The sequence below is a fragment of the Sander lucioperca genome, chromosome 17 (assembly GCF_008315115.2).
Source record: "Sander lucioperca isolate FBNREF2018 chromosome 17, SLUC_FBN_1.2, whole genome shotgun sequence".
Lineage (NCBI taxonomy): Eukaryota > Metazoa > Chordata > Actinopteri > Perciformes > Percidae > Sander > Sander lucioperca.
Genome location: NC_050189.1, coordinates 12,629,416 through 12,651,599, shown reverse-complemented (window position 1 = coordinate 12,651,599; position 22,184 = coordinate 12,629,416). Strand labels below are relative to the sequence as shown.

General features: G+C 37.8%; 2 protein-coding genes across 3 annotated transcripts; both read left to right on the top strand.

Annotated features, from left to right (window-relative positions):
- The first annotated feature begins 856 nt into the window (after positions 1 to 856).
- On the top strand, positions 857 to 4,413 carry LOC116052097. 2 transcript variants are annotated; one of them, XM_031302614.2, is made up of 5 exons: positions 857 to 1,092; positions 1,298 to 1,458; positions 2,401 to 2,518; positions 2,940 to 3,026; positions 3,581 to 4,413. In XM_031302614.2, exons 1-5 carry the CDS (start codon positions 1,035 to 1,037, stop codon positions 3,994 to 3,996), a joined length of 840 nt encoding a protein of 279 aa, XP_031158474.1. In that variant the 5' UTR covers positions 857 to 1,034; the 3' UTR covers positions 3,997 to 4,413. The 2 variants fall into 2 exon arrangements, with proteins under 2 accessions (XP_031158474.1, XP_031158472.1); XM_031302612.2 differs by having other exon boundaries at positions 2,913 to 3,026.
- A 187-nt stretch (positions 4,414 to 4,600) lies between these two features.
- On the top strand, positions 4,601 to 22,184 carry LOC116052092. The gene is made up of 12 exons (XM_035994251.1): positions 4,601 to 4,642; positions 5,530 to 5,626; positions 6,576 to 6,917; positions 7,073 to 7,360; positions 7,440 to 7,559; positions 7,680 to 8,246; positions 15,019 to 15,038; positions 18,275 to 18,368; positions 19,370 to 19,711; positions 20,917 to 21,204; positions 21,281 to 21,400; positions 21,521 to 22,184. Exons 2-12 carry the CDS (start codon positions 5,539 to 5,541, stop codon positions 22,087 to 22,089), a joined length of 2,838 nt encoding a protein of 945 aa, XP_035850144.1. The 5' UTR covers positions 4,601 to 4,642; positions 5,530 to 5,538; the 3' UTR covers positions 22,090 to 22,184.

Genomic DNA, 22,184 nt, shown 5'->3' with positions numbered 1-22,184 from the left:
AGTTTGTCTTTTTTCACTGTGAATCGTATCACTGTTTGATTCTACTGTAAAGAATCGCAACTAAACACAACTTCCTTGTTTTTTGGAAAGGAGTTACTGCCTAACTGTTAAAGCTATAGAAACAAGTTTCAGCACTTTCAAAAACAGATGTTACAAAGTGTTTTACAGGATGAAGATCAGCAAAAGAAGGAATGAAGACAAGAGCACATGCCACTAAATTTAAAGTTATAAAAATAAGAAAATCCAAAGAAAACAACCAGGTTCAAGGATGCCTTTTTAAGAAGATTTTGTTTTGTTTTCAAATTCAAGGAGCAACTACAGCTACATTACAGATCCCTGCTTTAAAGACTTGAGGTCTATCTCTGGACAGAGGGCACCGCCCTTCCGTTACAGAGAGGCAGATCATGTAACGCCTTGTACGTCAAAAGTTAGGCTAACATTTTAAACCAGTCTTAAAAGTGGGAGGGAGCCAGCAGGGAGTTGATAAAACTGGAGTAATGTGTGACTTGCTGCTGCAAAGTGAGAACGTTTTAATAGTCAAAGATAATAATTATTTATGTAAAAGCTGCATCACAAAGGCAGGAAAATCACAAGTCAACACACCTTACCTGATTACAGACTGGGATCAAAGTACAAGATATTGTATTAGAGGACTGTGATCTCCGAGGAGACCGTAAAGCAGAAAGTGGGTAGGGAAGCTTTTGTAAATTCAACTCTTCTACATACATTGCTCATTCTATTGAAGTTGTACAACAAATCAGTTTCTAACTCCAATCTAAATATTCGTGTTTTGGAAAATGCACAATGATTTTGTTGATTACAAAGTCCAAACTAAATAGATGAAATGTTTAAACAGCATGCATGCTGTCTGCAGCAGCAAGCGGTTTCAGTTTTGTAATCACAGAAACATTACTCTTAACCCATTGTCATGTAAGTTGCAATGTTTCTGTAAGTGACTTTAAGTTCCACATTGTATTGTGTTTTATCTTTCCAGCTGATTGTCATCCAGTGCTACATATTGTATCATCACTATCATGCGTCCCCCCATCTCTGTTGTTGCTGCTGCTTTCATAGCCTTGTCTACAGTGAATTGTAAGTCACAGTTTGATACACATATTTTAAATACTTGTGATCACATTATGGAAGTCTGGTTGTGTTGTACTGTTTGGTTTATGTTGCTCTTTGGAAGGCTTGAGTGAATGTCTTATTGCTGCTGTTGTTTTTTTTTGCCTCCCCACATAAATATGGACTGTTTTATTACAATTCTGCTGTGCTTTTGTGTGCTGTTTGATTTTAGACTATTTCCCGAAAGATGAGAAAATGGACAATGCAGAGACAAATCCACCGTTACAACAGTCACAGAAGGAAAAAGAATTGGAAAATGTGCCCAACATATTGATGGAACAGGAGAAGGAGCTCGCGAACATGACGAGGAAAATCCAACCACAATGTACAAAGGTAAAAGAGAGAGACTGAACATTTTGCAGATGTTTTAAATGAACAAAATTCCTATATGTTGTAAAGATAATGCACAATTTCCTTTTTTATAACGTCTTATTGGAGAAAAAGTAGCAAAAGAGAGCAAATTTGACAAATAGTTTTATGTTTGAATAAACAGAGGCTTGCGCCGTGCTGGGGACCTTTGATGCAAATCCTTTCATCCCTCTATTTTCAACATACAGTACATTACATTTATTTTGCCAATGTTCTTATTCAAAGCTGTTTACAACAAGTCTATTAATCATGTGGGTACAACCCAAAAAGCACAAGAAACACACAGATACATCAACTTCTGATATGCTGAACTGCTTCTAGAGCTACAACTTTTTATCTTATGGAAGATGTGTAGAGTTTATGCTGTCATAATGTCAGTGGGGAGGTCGTTCCTCCATTGAGGAGCCAGGAAAACAAACAGTCCTGACTTTGTTAAGTGATAGCTGGGCCCTCTCGTAGTGTAGGAGTAGCGGGTATTCTTTGCAAATCTTTACAATCATTTCCAGAAAGAACCAAGCAGACCTGCCTTATTGCACGATCCAAATTTTCTTTAAAAGTTGCCATTTTCGGCATTTAGTTTGCTAGCTTGAAGTTTGTTGTTGTATGTCGTAGCGAACAGAGTTTGAGAATGGCAACACACAGATTGGAAGGGGAGAGACATCCGGTGCGTGATGTGAGGCAATTACCCTGAAATACTGTATACTTCCATTGATCCAGATTAACTTATAAGTTGTAATTAACTTCTATCTTGGTTATTTAACTCCCACACCACCTTATGTTTGAACTATCTACCGCAAACATCCTAACACATCAGTGTCATGAATATTTTTGCCTGCTATATCACAAATTCTTTCTTCAAAATTCCACTCTTTCTGGGATTTACAGCCGGTTCATTTCTTTTTTTAGAATCCCACAAAGCTGAACATGACAGATGGACTGTTCTTTAAACCTGCATTCACAGCCATCAGTGGATCAATGCCCCTTGACACCGTCTTCATCCTTCTGCTTATACACACATGTGGAGGTAACTAACACACTTATTTTGGGGTCAGTAGTAGCAGTAGTATTTGTTTTGTACTCTAATGTTCAAGGGTCGTATTATCGGTCTTAAATTCACACATAATGTGAAATATAGAATTTTTAAGTCAACTTCTAACATTTAAAAATTATAGTTTTTAATTAGCTAAATGTCACATTTTCTCCATTTCCAAAAAAAATGAGTTTTGCATTAGTAAAGCATGGTTCTGCACATGGCATCCTTTTAGCAAAAGTGCATTTTGGTTTCCAGAAAACAAATCTGCATTACAAAGATGCAACAAGCTCTGAAGAACCAAAACATTCATCTTAATTAGCAGCCATACCTGAAGATATTTGGACTATTGGAAAGTGAATGGTGTGTTGTTCTGCTGTCATTTCAGCTGGTTTGGTTGAATCCATTTCCACAGTGTGTCACCACATGAGCCTGGGTGGTGTCCTGGTTGATATGGCTTTAAGTTTGATTCTAGCTGCTTTTACCATGTACAGATGGAAACGTAAGTCACAGTTCTATTTATCTATCACAGTTGTATTACATATTATATATTTTCCATTTTAACTTCTGCACTATTTTATGTCTATATCTTGGATTCTCATTTTACTGTTTCTTTCCTTTATACATTTTGAAGCAGCGTTGTTGGAAACAGCCTGAAAACATTACTTGTCTTACACATGTTTTTATCAAGACTTATTTGTGTTATACGTCTTGTTTTACATGTTTTTTTATATTATGTTTTGTTGTGTGTGGACCCCAGGAAGAGTATCTGCTATTTAAGTGGCAGCTAATGGGGATCCGAATGTCATAGCCAGCAAAGGCTTGACTGTAATTGTTGTGCCGATGAAGACAAATAAATATTGTTATGCAGCATTATTTACATGTATAAGTTATAAAAACTAACCGTAAGTTAGTCCAAAACTTTTTCAAATATTTGTGTCTCATTTGTCGTATATATCTAATGTCACAAGCCAAATGCTATCAGATAAAACAATTGTGATATGAATGACTATTTGCTTAACTCTTACGAACATTTCTGTTTCTATTATTGAGAAGGCGAGAAAGCAGAGTCGGTGAAGAGAAACGCACAGCTTCAGAAGGAGTCGCTGAAGACAGAGGAAGAGCGAGAAGATGTGGTCAGCACACTGATGGAGTTGAATACTGAACTGGAGAACCAGAGGGGTCGACTCAAAGAGCTCCTGGAGGAGGTGGAGGGGGAGCGGGAAGTAAACAAGCAGAATCTCCAGGCTGTGGAGAAGGAAATAACAGAGCGAGAGGCAGCGTTTGACAAACCGGAGGAACTACTAAGAGAAAAAGAAGACCTACTGCAAGCCCAGTGGAAACTGGACCAGACAAAGAAAGATAATGAGAGACAGCTGCTCAACACTGAGAGACTGCTGGAGCCAATAGAGATCCAGGTTAATAAAATACACAGAAAGAAGGAAGAAGACTCCGAGTTGTTACATGTTTGACATTACCATGTAAGAAAATCTGTTTTAGCTTATCTTTTTTTACTTTTTTAAAGGATCTACAAATATGTGTACATTTTCTATATAAAATGCTTTTTGCAATGAATGTGTGCTGCTTTTGTTTCTGTATCATCTGGTCTGTGGTCAGTTTATTTAGTGTGCAGCAGAGAGTAAGAAATGTATGAACATTTTGAACAAGCCTTCATCTCCTGAATGAAAAACAAATTCCAATCAACATGAAATGGTGAAGGGTGCTAAAGGAAGCAGACGCTCAGCTCCAGTTTACAGTGCGGAGACTGGCCTAAGATTAAATATTAACCAGTCAGTGCTGTTCACTCTAATATACAAACCAGCAGCCTGCAACTCCTGACATCTATTGTGATGTTGTTTGCATTGTACTATATTTAGTTTTCTACATAATTGTAAACGCTGAACTGAAATGATTTCCTACAGCTCTGGATGGACCTGCATAAATTAATTCTCAAAAGTCTTACTAGTATACAAATATAACAAGCGCATTTTCATACATGCATATAAATGCTGTAGAGTGAACACACCTCTTCTTGTTATACACGCTTAGGTTCAAAGTACACATTTGTCACTTTGAGCGCCCAGCTCACTGAGAGGTGAGACGACACACACACATCAGGTATGTGAGATTCTCAAATGTTATTTATTATATTCACATATATGTAGAAAGAAAGAAGGTATTCCTTCAGAACAGAAGTGTGAGATTGTTATGCCTCACTCAGACTGGATTAATGCCTTTAGGGAGGTGGTAGGGAGGTGGTTTTAATATTACCTCCATTTAATCCTGTCCGAAGCGTATGTGGGTCATGTGACAACCCTACCCTGTTATACTGTAATTACAGCAGCTACAGCCTATTTTTCAGTGAACTGGCTGGTTCATGTGACGTCCATTTTAAAGTGGATCTCTGAGTTCTTTTTACGCGCAAAGAGGTGCTTGTCGGACTTTACTTCATCAGGTCAGTGTGAAATTTGTTAAAAATGGAGCAGGTGAAATAGGTTTTCCTAATCTCAACATGCAAACACCAAGATATAGACCTATTTGAGAATCAATATGACGACCGAAAAGATTAAAGACATCAGGAAAGCAAAAGCTAATCAAATGTGCTGTTGTAATGTCGGCTACAAGTGGATACGGGATTTCTCTTTTGAGTCGTGTTTGTAGCCTAAATTTATTTACATTTTAAAGTACGCAAAGTTAGCTATTAACAGTTTCGCTTGTATTGTACTCATGGATCTACACACAACTATCACTGGATTTATTTGATATGGAAGCAAACCTAAAAAAAGTGCATTTCATTTCCCACCTCCTCCTGTAATGTTAATCCTGTCTGAAGGCCTTGAAATTAACCGTTTGACAGCCAAATCTATTGGTTATCATTGTTAATGCACACTACTTCAGATGCTACACACCTACATAATTCTGCTGAACACTTATTGAAACAATATTGCTTTAAATACCTTTATTCTACAAATTTACATTTCATAAAAGTGTATTTGAATTTGTAGCACTCCAGGATGGTTTACATCAAGGATGGACTTCTCAGACCTGTCAGTGTTTTCCGACACATCGTTGTTTTACTACTCCTAAACCACTTACGTGGAGGTAACACACACACACACACACACACACACACACACACACACACACACACACACACACACACACACACACACACGTTTAAGTTACATATAAACACACGTAAGGCACTATTGAGTCATTGTCATCATTTAGCATTTGTTGGTTGTAGTTTGGTAGATTACCTGCACAGTTTGCTCTAATCAGCAAGACATTTACTCCATGCATAGGCAGTAAAGACACTCACACTAGTTGTGTGAGCTGCTTTCTGTCAAATTTCATCACTTTAGAAAAATAAAAATGAATGTCCTTTTTTAACATATCCTAATGCAATGGTTGATATATGTGCACAACATTTTTTTGAAAAAAATTTCAAAAAGATAAAAAAAGAAATTGTCATCTAACTTATGCACGTAGCAGTAGCTGAGTATGTAAGTTACTTTACAAAAATAAGTTAAATTAAGTCAACGTTGACTTGTGGTATCACACAGGACATAAAGAGCAGTCTCCTGGGTAAAAGTCCTGTTTGTTTGACCCATCCTTACCTACACAGACATTATTGCACACCTGCACATGCTGGCTCACGATTACGTGGGTTATATAGGAATTCAATTGTGCATTAACTTTCATAGGCATTAAGTATGAATAGTGAATGTGAATAATCTGCCTGTAGGAATGATATTTTCCCTGCTTATCAATAACATTTGATCATGTATTGTTTTGGATTGGATAGTGTTAAAAATGGAATGTGATCAGCATTTCTAAAACCCCCGAACGCTGCATTACAAACACTGAAATTCTGTAACTACAGTATGTGACTTTGAGTTTATTCGTGCCACTTGATGCATACAAGAAATGTTTGTAGATCTGACTCTCTAAAGACGCATCACAAGCTGCAATCAACACTTCATGTTTACTGTGAATATTTGACCTCACGGCGGTAAATGTGTATTCAAACAGACCTACTGTCTTCCAGGTCAGTCTCAGGAGACAGGTCCACCTCAGCTCGTCGTGGCGATGCTCGGTGATGACATCATTTTACCATGTCAACTGGAACCTCCGATGAATGCCGTTTCTATGACGATGGAGTGGGGAAGACGTGACCTGGAACCCAGATTTGTCCTTGTATGGCACGATGGTCAGGAACTTCTGACTGACCAAAACAAGGCCTACAAGGGAAGAGCATCAGTGTCCATCAACAATTTGACGCTCGGAGACTTTTCACTGAGACTGTCCTCAGTTAAGATCTCTGACAGCGGGACATACAGATGCTACTTCCCAAAACTGAATAAAGAATATCTTGTTGAGCTTCTTGTTGGTAGGTGAAGTGACTACACTGTTCTATATATAGAACTCTTCTAACTTAGAATTGTACAATATCTGTACATTGATGTGATGATTGAGGTATAAAGGATGCTGTACATCATCCAAAGATTGGACCAATAATGTCTGTTTGATATGTCTCATCATTAGGTGCTGCCTCCTCACCTGCTATCAGTTTAGCAGGCATCCATAAGGCCACCAGCGGAGTGATGTTAGACTGCAGGTCTGAAGGCTGGTATCCAGAGCCTGAGGTGTTGTGGCTGGACGGTGAGGGAAACCTCCTCTCTGCTGGACCTCCAGAGACAGTCAGAGGTCCTGATGATCTCTATACTGTCAGCAGCAGAGTGACTGTGGAGAAGAGACCCAGCAACAGATTCACCTGTAGAGTCCAGCAGAAGAACATCAACCAGACCAGAGAGACACACATTTATGTTCCAGGTAGAAAACTTTTCATAGGTTTCAGTCAAACATCAAGTCTTGTTTTCTATAAATGTTGTTTTCTCTTTTATTATTTCAGAGGATTTCTTCGTGTCTCCATCTAGCTGTAGTGCATCTGTTGCCATGAGCGTGTTGTTTGGCCTCATGTTTGTTCTCACAGTCGTCCTTTTTGTCTGGAAATGGAGACAGAACAAAATCGGTGAGCAAAATATTAGAATTTTTTAATGAAGGATTTTCTATTGCTTCATTTTATGGTTCTGATAACATGATACAACACAGTATAACAGAAATGTACAACATTGCTTCTGTTTCAACACAGAGATCAAGAAGCAACTCAAGAATGAAAACAAAGAGGAAGAGAAGACCACAGGTTTTAATAAGGCCACAGAGCAGCAGGGTTTAATAAAAGCAAAAGTGAGCAGAGAGCAGCTCATGGAAGAAAACAAGAAAATAAAAGAGGAGTTACAGAAGAAAGATAAAGACATGACACAGGTTATTGATACATTGACTGAACTGGGACAGGAACTGAAGAAGCAGAAAAAACAACTCCATGACCAAAAGGAGAAGGCAGAGAAACAGGCGAAGGAGAATGAAGAGAAGGTTAATTCAGTGGAGAAAGAAGTATCAGAGAAGGAGGGAGATAAAATAGCTATCAAAGCTCAGGGATACTTAAAACTCAAAGAGATCATAACAAAGAACAAGTGGAACCTGGAGGACAGAAAGAAAGAACTTAAACAACTGGAAATGATCACAGAGAGACTAATGAAGAGGACATATGATGACTTTAAAAGAATTACAGAGAACCTAAAAGAAGGACAACATACAAAACCACATGGAGCAAATAAAGAAACAACTGGACAAGACAGAGGACATTTAGAGGAAACTTGACTCCAAGAGGGGAGAGAGTGGTTTCCTCATCTTAATTATTAAATAGGCTATAAACCGATACTTTTACATAAATCATGTATCATCACATGACAATGTGAAAGGTGTCACATGGTGATGAAGCTACAGAGAATTAAAACAAAGGTAGCCATTTGAAAATCAGCTTTAGATGATTTAAATGTTGGATGGCCTAGTTAGGAACTGTACTTAAGGAAAAGGAACATTTTGTGCAGTTAGTATGTGACATATCTGTATCTGTGGATGTTTTTTCATTTGCATGTTTTTTTTTTTTTTAATTGTTTTCATTGTTTTACTGACTATGTTTTTTGGTTTTTAATACATGCTTGTCTGTTTTTATTTGAAGTTTTCATTGGTCAAATTGTCCTCATTGTGTGAGTGTATTTGAACAGTTTGGGCCAACAGTCTGCTGTAGATGTATAAATAAACTTTGCTATTTCATCGTCTGTTCAAAATCATGTCACAGTTTCACCATGAGACATATATTTAATATTAAATAGACCAACAAATATATAGCAGCACTATGCCCAATTAATTCAACTTCATTATTGTTCTAGCTGACATATAACCAAATATCAAATCATTACAAATAGAGTAAAACATAACATTCAGTTCAGACAAAACACAACAATGTTATATGTAAAGTATATATTTCTCCCAATTTTATGCAGATATTAAAATAGATTTAACATGTTCAGATGAGACCAATGTGAAGTTTTCCTTTATTTATTTTTTGAAGTGTCACGTTAAAAAACAGGAAAACAAATACTAAAATGCTGCATACTGTATGTTCTGCTCTTGTACTGTTGTTTTCCAACATTCACATTGTACTCCAAGTAAAACTACTCTCTTCAACATTTGTATATTTAGTTTTCTAAATTTGTGGTTTGCTTTTTCAAAATAGTTAATCAAATTGGAGTACAAATAGAAAGTTTGAGCAGAAAAGAAACTCTTCACTGCAGCCGTTGGTTGATACGTCTGTAGGATGAAAAGTTTATGTTAATACAGTATAAAACCAGTAAGCAGCCAGCTGTCGTGGTTTATCTGGTTATAAAACCATAAAATCACAAATTGTCTAAAGTCCAATCTGGACAAACAACGTGCAGCTTTATTTCAAGGTAAGCAGACTTTGAATTACTTTGAATCACAGTTTAATACAGTCTAAGGGAAATTAAATAATTATATTTCTACCTGATACTCTTCTAATGATCCTTTATGTTATCACAACTTAGTTTTGCAGCATCGTTACAGCAATTATCAGACCAAGTTAAAGCAAACTAAATCAGCATGGAGGCTGCTGTGTCTGTAAATGTACAGTGTTGAAATAAGTAAACTGGTTTAAGAAAGATAGACAAATACCACCATTTAAAGTATTTTATGATCCAAATGCAAACCATTGTGACTGAATTCTTCCTTTAATTTCATCCAGCGGCTGCTTTAAAGAGATTAAAGTTAAGAACATATATTGACATTCAGAATGTGGCAGCTTTAACTGATCCTGGTTTCTGGGGTATTTGTCAGGTAACTTTTTGAAACTTTGTTGAACCTTCAATAAGTTTAAGTTTGAATAAAAGTAAACTGAATGTGTTCCACCAGCCTTTTTATTTATTATGCGTCTGTTCAACTGGTTTGGATTCTGGCTTTTTTGTCCTCTGCAGCCTGCCAGTAACCACGGGTAACCTGACTCACTGAATTAGAAAATGCTTTGAAAACTACATATCCAGCATGTCCTCATGCCTAATGGTTAAACATGTTTACTTGCCTTAAAAAAATCATGTAATTCTATCTCTTAGGCTTATGGTTCTGATAACATAAGACAACACAGTAAAACAGAACTGTATAACACTGCTTCTGTTTCTACACAGACATCAAGACACAACTGAAGGATAAAAAAGAAGAGAAAGAAAAGAAGACCACGCTTTAATAACACCACAGAGCAGCAGGGTTTGATGGAAGCAGAAGGAAGCAGAGAGCAGCTCATGATAGAAAACAAGAAAATGAATTAGAGGTTAGAGGAAAAAAGAGAAAGACATGACACAGGTTATTGAAACACTGAGTAAGGGACTGAAAAAACCAGAAAGAAAAACTCAACGAGCAGATGCAGAAGGCAAAGACACTGGTGAGGGAGAATGAAGAGACGGTTAATTTAGTGATGAAAGAAGTATCAGAGACGGCGGGACATAAAACAGCTAACTAAGCTCAGGGATACTTAAAACTCAGAGAGATCATAACGGAGAACCTGGAGGAGAGAGAACTTCAAAACCTGCAAATAAACACAGACAAACTAATAAAGAGGACATATGATGACATTAATATAATTACATGGAACCTAAAGGAAGTAAAAGAAGGACAAAGTAGAGAACAGCATGGAGCAAATTAAGAAACAACTGCAGGACATAAAGACGATGAGAGGGGAAGACAATTAAACAAGACCAATTAATTAAAAAGAGATCAATTTACTTGTTCTTAATTTCAACATTTAATGATTAAACCTGCCATAATCAATACTTTTATATTAATAAACTATCACATGACAATGTGAAAGGTGTTGTATTAAGCAAGAATGTTAAATAAGGTTGTCACTGAACATAACCTGGCTACAGTAGAGATGAAAGGAAACTGGGACGATTTACAACAAAGTTAAGTCCCAGTCAGATTTAAACTGGGGACGTTGTATGGTCAGTGTCTAGTCCACTAACCCAGGGTTGCACCACATTACTGTACGTTGAAGCCAAAATGAGTCGGATTACAGTTTGTAATAACATCAGAAATAAACTGGATTAGGACATTTTATTTACAATATACTTCAGCTTTATTTCAGTCTGATACACACAGGGAATTAGTCTATGGTATATATACACAACTAGTTAGTTTTTCTTTTCTGTACGATGCCTAAATTAATTCTGCTCTGTGCACAAAATGTGAAAAGAAAACTAAATCAGCCATAATGCCTGTCAAGCTAGCTATCTGGCTAAGCTAGCTAGCTCGACATACCTGGGCTGACATGAACTTACCCGTTCTCTGTTCCCTCCTCGTTGGTAAACGGTGGAAATTCACAAGTTCAAATCGAAGCAAAATCACAAATCGCATCGCATTTTTGTCACATTTTTTGTGTTCATTATTTGGAGCAGAGAAATAAAGCCACACACATTCCTGACACACACGCACCTGAGCGACATACCTCAGGTCATCCACGTCACCAGTCGAAGACCTTCACCACTGGACCATCTTCAGGGCCCATCAACACAAACAACCAGGAGGAAAAGGACCTAAGACTGAAGCTGCAGAAACTGCTCATTTATCAACCTGTTTACAGTCTTGGATGAATATCATCTTCTCGGTTTACTTCTGTCCTGACAGTCTTATGCTCAGACTGAGCTAACTTCCTTCTAAACCCGGATTACATCCACAAGTAGTCAATGTAACTAAAACTGTAATGAAATGTTATGAGTTATTGAGACAGAATTCAAGTTTTTATAACAGCTCTTTGATGGTTATAGTGGTATTCAATAGAAAACATATACGTGCGTTCAATGTTTCTTGTAACACTACATTTTTGTCAGTGTATTACAAGATAGTAGTGTAGAGAAAAGAACTAGTATTCCAAGTTTAATAAAAGGGCATGTAAGTACTGGTTAAGCTAAGCAGCAACTTTAAACTTAAATGTATTTCTGTGTGCACACAGAGACAAACCCTGTGACTCAAGTCTGTGATGGAATTAGGAGACAAAGAGCAGGCAATCAATGCTAAGTCTTATTCTGCCCCCTGCAGACATGTCATCTATCTCATGCTTCCTATTAGGTTGCCAAACAAATACAAAACTGCTGATTAGCAGCTACCTGGCAACTGGATCAAAGTTTAGCCTCTTATTTATATGTAACATATTAACTAAAATACACTGAATGCAAGTTTAAGATCAGCTAAAGGCTACAGCACAGAGCCAGTATGTTTAGTCAAAACTCACTGGTTTGACATGTTAGCAGGTTGAAATCTTATTTGTAGTCAGCTGTAATTTTGCAGTGATTATTTCTCTAGATTATTCCACTGCTGACCCCTAAAAATCATCATGTATTGGATGAATTGTTGTTTTAGGCTTTTCCATTTTAAAAACAACTTAATTTAAGGGGTTCTCTGAACATTTGGAAGGCGCAGTATATTTGTTTGGCTTAAAAGGTGCAATGTGTAAGCTATGGCCATGCATTTTAAAAACTGGATTCTGGAATGACTTGAAATTTTAACTTTTTTGGAATTAAAGTGACTGGCCACAACCCACTTTCCCATGTGTGTGTGTGTGTGTGTGTGTGTGTGTGTGTGTGTGTGTGTGTGTGTGTGTGTGTGTGTGTGTGTGTGTGCAGTTTTGGGGAGTAACCGAATACATGTACCGGCATTACGTATTCAGAATACAAATTATGAGTAACTGTATTCCGTTACAGTTACAATTTAAATAGTTGGTATTTAGAATACAGTTACATTGTTGAAATCAATGAATTACATGACGATACGTCTCTGTTTCACAAGTTGATTTACTCTCTAAATTAAGGCAACTCTATGCATTTCCGACAAGCCCCAATATGAAAACGAAAAAAATGAGCTATTTGCGTGACAATGGAGTCGGAAGAGGAGCAGCAGCAGCTAGAGGTAGTGATGGAGCTGGAACCGGCATAACTTTTCAGTATCAGAATCAGAAAAGCTTTATTGCCAAGTACGTTTTTTACACATACAAGGAATTTGTTGTGGTGTTGTAGGTGCATGCCACACATTCTCAAAAATAAGTAAAACAAACAGGTTAAACAGAACAAACAAGTATATATATATATATATATATATATATATATATATATATATATATATATATATACACACACACACAGAATGTATTAAAAATAAGAGAGTAAGAATTAAGATAAAAAAGAGCAGAACAGCAGATTAAGTACAGTGGCATGTAGAGCCAGAGGTGGGGTGTGGAGAGAGTCTGGGTGGGTACCGGGCCTTGTTAATAAGGCTAGTGGCGGAAGGGAAGAAAACTGTCCTTGCGACATGAGGTTTTGGTCCTGATGGACCTCAGCCTCCTGCCAGAGGGGAGTGGCTCAAAGAGCTTGTGTCCAGGTTGGGAGGGGTCAGCCACAATCTTTCCAGCACCTTTCAGATTCCTGGTGGCGTATAGGTCCTGGAGCGGCGACAGATTGCAGCCAATCACCTTCTCAGCTGACCGAATGACACACTGCAGTCTGCCCTTGTCCTTGGCAGTGGCAGCAGCGTACCAGATGGTGATGGAGGATGTGAGGATGGACTCAATGATGGCTGTGTAGAAGTGCACCATCATTGTCTTTGGCAGGTTGAATTTCTTCAGCTGCCGCAGGAAGTACATCCTCTGTTGTGCTTTCTTGACGAGGGAGCTGATGTTCAGCTCCCACTTGAGGTCCTGGGGGATGATAGTTCCCAGGAAGCGGAAAGACTCCACAATATAGTCGTCTGCTGTAGTTTTACTGGTAACCTTGCTATTTCATAGGTGTATCAAGTAGTTCCTGCTTAGTTGACGTGCGACTTTACATTCTGATAAGTGCTGATTTACTATCCCCAGAGCCGTTGAAAGACTGACTAGCCCCGTTTGACATGCTAGCTAACGTTAGCTAAAATTAGCTCATGGTAGCTTAGACTGCGGTTAGATTTTTGTAGTATGCAGTTTGGGACTACAAATACAACAATCTATTTGCTTGTTTAGGTACACATTCAGCCAGTTGGAACAGAAGAACACACCAGAATAGGCCCGTTTAATAAGCAGGAATTGATGGCACGTATAAAATGCAATTCCATGTAGAAGTAATCCAAGTATTCAGAATACGTTACTCAGATTGAGTAATGTAACGGTATACGTTACAAATTACATTTTTTGGGGATGTATTCTGTATTCTGTAATGGAAAACATTTTGAAAGTATCCTTCCCAAAACTGTGTGTGTGTGTGTGTGTGTGTGTGTGTGTGTGTGTGTGTGTGTGTGTGAGAGAGAGAGAGAGATAGAGTGAAATCAATAAAACCTTAGTACATTGTTCAAATCATTGCAGAAAACAATTATAGACTGCATATATAAATTTAACAAGCATAACTGATATGCATCCAATAACCCAGGACCAAAATTTAGATGAAAGCTGTCAGTAGAACAGCCTGCAGATAATGTTAAGTGATAACAAAATCAGCCAAAATGCCAGTCATCTGGTCTGTGGTCAGTTTATTTAGTGTGCAGCAGAGAGTAAGAAATGTATGAACATTTTGAACAAGCCTTCATCTCCTGAATCAAAAACAAATTCCAATCAACATGAAATGGTGAAGGGTGCTAAAGGAAGCAGACGCTCAGCTCAAGTTTACAGTGCGGAGACTGGCATAAGATTAAATATTAACCACTCAGTGCTGTTCACTCTAATATAAAAACCAGCAGCCTGCAACTCCTAACATCTATTGTGATGTTGTTTGCATTGTATTATATTTTGTTTTCTACATAATTGTAAACGCTGAACTGAAATGATTTCCTACAGCTGTGGATGGACCTTTTACAGTCTACTTAAAGATCCAAGCATAAAAGCAGGCATTCTCAAAATTTGTGATACTTTTAAGTCTTACTAGTATACAAATATAACAAGCGCATTTTCATACAAACCTGCATATAAACGCTGCAGAGTGAACGCACCTTATCTTGATATACATGCTCAGGTTCAAAGTACACATTCGTCACTTTGAGCGCCCAGCTTACTGAGAGGTGAGACGACACACACACACAACAGGTATGTGGGATTCTCAAATGTTATTATTTATTATATTCACATATAAATATAGAAATAAAGGAGGTATTCCTTTAGAACATTAGTGTGAGATTGTTATGCCTCACTCAGCCTAGATTAATGCCTTTAGGGAGGTGGTTTTAATATTACCTCCACCGCTCCGTGATTTTATTCCAGTCCGGAGCGTATGTGGGTCATTTGACAGCCCTACCCTGTTATACTGTAATTACAGCAGCAACAGCCTGTTTTGCAGTGAACTGGCTGGTTTAGGTGACGTCCATTTCAAAGTGGATCTCTGAGTTCTTCTTCTTCTATGAAGAGGTGCTTGTCCTACTTTCCTTTATCAAGTCAGTGTGAAACTTTTTTTAAAATGGAGCAGGTCAAAAATGTTTTCCTAATCTGAACATGCAAACACCAAGATATAGACCTATTTGAGAACCAATATGACGACCAAAAAGATTAAAGACATCAGGAGAGCAAATGCTAATCAAATGTGTTGTTGTAATGTCGGCTACAAGTGGATACAGGATTTCTCTTTTGAGTCCTGTTTGTAGCCTATATTTATTTACATTTTAAAGTACGTAAAGTTAGCTATTAGCAGTTTTGATTGAATTGTACCCATGTATGTTCGCACAAGATATCATATACAGAAGGCTAAGGCTGACTACTATGCTGAAGCAGTGACAGAGAATATTCACCAACCAAAGACATTATGGAAAATCCTTAAAAATGTAGGTGCAGGGAAAATAAATAGTAACAGCTGTAACACTGGGATTGACATTGATAATGCTATTTGCTTTGACAAAAAGGTGATATCAAATCATTTCAATATGTTTTTTACTACTGTTGCTGCCAACTTGGCTTCACATTTACCAACAGGAGCTGGAAAGTTTGGGGTATCCTTCCTGAAGTCCTTTTATCAAGATGTGTCACCAGATACATTCAATCTGAGTCCAGTATCTAAGGAGAGGATTATAGAAATGTTAGCTTCTTTATCTACTAACAAAGCTACTGGCATGGATCACATTCCAGCCAGATTCCTAAAGGATAGTGCTAATGCTATTGGTGAGGTTATTGCACATATTACAAATTTGTCCATACAACTAGGTAAGGTTCCAATTGAGATGAAAAGGGCCAGGGTACTCCCCTTGTTTAAGAAGAACAGTAGGACAGATATGAAAAACTATAGACCAGCGTCAATACTACCAAGCGTATCCAAAATACTGGAGTGGTTTTTGATCAAGTGGAGAGGTATTTGATCCAGAATAATTTGTTATATGACCTCCAATCTGGATTCAGATCTGCTTACTCCACTGACACATGCCTCACTTATCTTTGTGATTACATCAGACAAGAAAGTGAAAAGGTAACTATTCTGGCATGGTGTTACTGGACTTACAAAAAGCATTTGACACAGTGGACCACTCTATTCTTTTATCCAAATTGAAATGCAAGGGTTTTGGGAAGGCTTCTTTAAAATGGTTTAAATCATACTTATCAGAAAGAAATCAAACTTGTGATTTTGATGGAGTCCTGTCTGAACCCATGAAAATAACTTGTGGTGTACCCCAAGGCTCGATATTAGGCCCTTTGTTATTCCTTATATATGTAAACGACATGCCAGCTGCAGTCAAATGTAAGTTGTTATTGTATGCCGATGACTCCTCACTACTAGTGTCTGGAAAAGACATCCACCGAATTGAAGACATTCTTAGTAAAGAGCTGAAAAATGTAAGAGAGTGGCTGATCGACAACAGACTGTCATTGCACCTAGGGAAATCTGAGTGCATCCTATTAGGCACCAAACGTAAGCTACAAAAGGCACCTGCACTAAAAGTCACATGTAATGAAAATGAAATTAAAGCAAAGAATTCTGTTACATATCTAGGTATTACACTGGATCAGACACTGTCAGAATACTCCATTGTAGAGAAATTACTGAACAAGAGTGCCTGCAAATTGAAATTCTTATACCGTAAGGCAGTTTGACTCATCACAGCACTTATTCAATGTCATTTTGACTGCATGCTCAGCATGGTACAGTGGTCTGACGATGAAAATGAAAAACAAGATGCAGATTATGCAAAATAATATGATCCGCTTCATACTGTCTAAACCTTCTAGGTATCATGTGAGAAGAAATGAGTTTAAGAGGGTTGAGTTCTTGCCTGTTAAGCTTAGGGTTGAACAACTTAAACTCAATCATGTGTACAGTATTATTAATGGTGTAGCCCCAAAGTATATGGGATTTCAGATTTTTATGGTGCACACTCAACATATACATGAGACTAGGGCCAGTGTCCGTTCATGTAAGGTGCCATGTGTGAATAGTGAAGCAAGAAAATCCTTTTTTTATACAGGAATTATTTTATGGAATAGTCTTCCACTTCATATTAAGATGGCATAAACGAAAAGGGATTTTAGATATAAAGTTAGGGTCTACTTGTGGAATAAAATAGATAATTAGGGGAAAATAAAATCTAGACTGGGGACAGGGTAATTTATTGCTTTGTAGTTCATGGTGTTTTATCTGGTATTTTGATGTGTAGTTTATTTATTTTTTATTTTTATTGTTTTAACCTCAGAAGGATTGTATGTGTTGCATGTGTTGTATGTCCTGTTTCTCTTACATCAGGGACCATGTTGGAAAAAAGTGTTTCTCGCTTTTACATGTTATCCCTTGGATACACCCCCCCCTCCCCCCGTCCCCCCCCTGTTGTCTTTCTATATCCATAAATAAAACCTAACCAAACCAAACCAACTATCACTGGATTTATTTTATACAGAAGCAAACCTAAAAAAGTGAATTTTGTGGCCGGGTTGGTTAAGTGGGTAGAGCAGGCGCACATATACTTAGAGGTTAATGCCTCGACGTAGAGGTCCAGGCTTTGAATCCGACCTGTGACGATTTCCTGCATGTCTTCCCCCCGTCTCTCTCCCCTTTCTCACCTAGCTGTCTGTTGAATGACGGCGGAAAAGCCCAAGAAATAATCTTAAAAAAAACACAAAAAAAAACAAAGCGCATTTCATTTCCCACCTCCTCCTGTAATGTTAATCCTGTCTGAAGGCCTTGAAATTAACCGTTTGACAGCCAAATCTATTGGTTATCATTGTTAATGCATACTACTTCAGATGCTGCACACCTAGATAATGCTGCTAAACACTTATTGAAACAATATTGCTTTAAATACCTTTATTCTACAAATTTACATTTCATAAAAGTGTATTTGAATTTGTAGCACAGGATGGTTTACATCAAGGATGGACTTCTCAGACCTGTCAGTGTTTTCCGACACATCGTTGTCTTACTTCTCCTAAACCAATTACGTGGAGGTAACACACACACACACACACACACACACACACACACACACACACACACACACACACACACACATAAACACACGTAAGGCACCATTGAGTCATTGTCATTATTTAGCAATTGTTGGCTGTAGTTTGGTAGATTACCACAGTTTGCTCTAATCAGAAAGACTTTTACTCCATGCATAGACAGTAAAAACACTTCGACAGAACATTTAATTAATCTGTCTTTTCTGTGTTAGTTGTGTGAGCTGCTTTCTGTCGAAATTCATCACTTTAGAAACAAAATGAATGAATGTCCTTTTTTAACATATCCTAACGGTTCATACCTGCACAACATTTTTTTTTGTGTTATCCTACAAATGTCGAGCAACATGAGCAATAAGTACACCTGCTGTTAATGCAACTAAACTACTTGGTTAAGTTTAGGAAAAGATAAAAACAAAATTGCTATGTAACTTTTGCACGTAGCAGTAGTTGAGTATGTAAGTTACTTTACTAAATTAAAAGTAAGTTAAATTAAGTCAATGCTGACTCGTGGTATCACACAGGACATAAAGAGCAGTCTCTTGGGTAAAAGGCCTGTTTGGTTGACCCATCCCTACCTACACAGACATTCTTGCACACCTGCACGTGCTGGCTCACGATTACGTGGGTTATATAGACATTAAATTGTGCATTTACTTTCGTAGGCATAATACAAACAGTGAATGTGAATAGTCATGAGTAATGATATTTTGCCTGCTTATCAACAACATTTGAACATGTATTGTTTTAGATCGGATAGTGTTAAAAAGGAATGTGATCAGCATTTTTAAAACCCCTGAACGCTGCATTACAAACACTGAAATTCTGTAGCTATGTGACTTTGACTTTATTTGTGCTACTTGAAATGTTTGTAGATCTGAATCTCTAAAGACGCGTCAGAAGCTGCAATCAACAGTTCATGTTTACTGTGAATATTCAACCTCACGGCGGTAAATGTGTATTCAAACAGACCTACTGTCTTCCAGGTCAGTCTCAGGAGACAGGTCCACCTCAGCTCGTCATGGCGATGCTCGGTGATTACATCATTTTACCATGTCAACTGGAACCTCCGATGAATGCCGTTTCTATGACGATGGAGTGGGGAAGACATGACCTGGAACCCAGATTTGTCCTTTTATGGCACAAAGGTCAGGAACTTCTGACCGTCCAAAACAAGGCCTACAAGGGAAGAGCATCAGTGTCCATCAACAATTTGATGCTCGGAGACTTTTCACTGACACTGTCCTCAGTGAAGATCTCTGACAACGGGAAATACAGATGCTACATCCAAAAACTGAATAAAAAATATTTTGTTGAGCTTCTTGTTGGTAGGTAAACTGACTACTAGGGCTGTACCAAACGATTATGTTTTTAAACAATTAATCTAGTGATTATTTTTTCGATTAGTCGACTAATCTAACGATTAATTTTTCGATTAATCTAACGATTAACTTTTCAATTAGCGATTATTTTCCCATTGCTCAATCATTAACAATTTACACAAAACAAATTTCAATAAGGTTCAAATCTCTGTTTATCACTGCACTGTTCAAGTAAAATTAATGTGTAGTGCAACCTGACGCCAGATCCATAATAAAGTCACTTTCAGGAGGAATACAAAAAATTTCAAGGAAACAGAGCAAGTTGCTTTTTTTAACAGTAGTAGGTAAAATAATGGATAAGCTCTTGTTTAACATCCAAGCTGCAATAAAAAGTGCAATTTTAGCAACATATGAAATCTGATGTATCAAATAAATCCAACAATAAAACAAATTAACATTTAAAGTCACTTTCAGGAGGAATACACAAATAAAAAACTTCAAAAATAAAGAAACAGTAAAAAAAGTGCAATTTTTCTTTCTATTTTCTAAGGGAATTATGAGCCCGATTTAAACCCGACAATTTTTTAATACGTGGGCCGTTATAACTGATGTTATAAAGGACTCGTGAGATATCTGAAACAATCTGTCCTGGTTGCGCAATTGTCGAAGACAGTGCTACAGATGGGGGAGACACAGCACAGTTTACCTCACACTCAAGTCAGTGCAGGACATACTGTATACGGGTGAGCTACGGGAGAAGCTGGAGAGGCATAGGTGAGCAGAACTTACAGTGTTTTGCTGCTGTTATTCTGACTCAGGGATCATTTTACAAAGTCTACAGACTACCACGTTGTTGGCATTAAGAGTAAAATACTCCCACACTTTAGAAGACCGTGTGCGAGCCTTTTTCTCAACGTGTTATTGAACTTGAATCCATACTTGCGCTGTTGTTGGAGGCAGTCATGTTATTTTTAGATTTCTACACGTCACGCGTCGACGCAAATTATTTGTGTCGACGCATTTACGTAATCGATGGCGTCGATGACGTCGACCACAAATCGTCCCAGCCCTACTGACTACACTGTTCTACATATAGAACTCTTCTAACTTAGAATTGTACAGTATCTGTACACTGATGTGATGATTGAGGTATAAAGGATGCTGTACATCATCCAAAGATTGGACCAATAATGTCTGTTTGACATCATTAGGTGCTGCCTCCTCACCTGCTATCAGTTTAGCAGGCATCCATAAGGCCACCAGTGGAGTGATGTTAGACTGCAGGTCTGAAGGCTGGTATCCAGAACCTGAGGTGTTGTGGCTGGACGGTGAGGGAAACCTCCTCTCTGCTGGACCTCCAGAGACAGTCAGAGGTCCTGATGATTTCTACACTGTCAGCAGCAGAGTGACTGTGGAGAAGAGACACAGCAACAGCTTCACCTGTAGAGTCCAGCAGAAGAACATCAACCAGACCAGAGATACAGAAATCCATGTTCCAGGTAGAAAACTTTTCATAGGTTTCAGTCAAACATCAAGTCTTGTTTTCTATAAATGTTTTCTCTTTTATTATTTCAGAGGATTTCTTCGTGTCTCCATCTAGCTGTAGTGCATCTGTTGCCATGAGCGTGTTGTTTGGCCTCATGTTTGCTCTCACAGTCGTCCTTTTTGTCTGGAAATGGAGACAGAACAAAATCGGTGAGCAAAATATTTGAATTTTTTAATGATGGATTTTCTATCGCTTATTGTTATGGTTCTGATAACATGATACAACACAGTATAACAGAAATGTACAACACTGCTTCTGTTTCAACACAGAGATCAAGAAGCAACTCAAGAATGAAAACAAAGAGGAAGAGAAGACCACAGGTTTTAATAAGGCCACAGAGCAGCAGGGTTTAATAAAAGCAAAAGTGAGCAGAGAGCAGCTCATGGAAGAAAACAAGAAAATAAAAGAGGAGTTACAGAAGAAAGATAAAGACATTACACAGGTTATTGATACATTGACTGAAATGGGACAGGAAGTGCAGAAGCAGAAAGAACAACTCCATGACCAAAAGGAGAAGGCAGAGAAACAGGCGAAGGAGAATGAAGAGAAGGTTAATTCAGTGGAGAAAGAAGTATCAGAGAAGGAGGGAGATAAAACAGCTATCAAAGCTCAGGGATACTTAAAACTCAAAGAGATCATAACAAAGAACAACTGGAACCTGGAGGAGAGAAAGAAAGAACTTATACAACTGGAAATGAACACAGAGAGACTAATGAAGAGGACATATGATGACTTTAAAAGAATTACAGAGAACCTAAAAGAAGGACAACATACAAAACCACATGGAGCAAATAAAGAAACAACTGGACAAGACAGAGGACATTTAGAGGAAACTTGACTCCGAGAAAGGAGAGAGGGGTTTACTCAATTGTAATTATTAAATAGGCTATAAACCGATACTTTTACATAAATCATGTATCATCACATGACAAT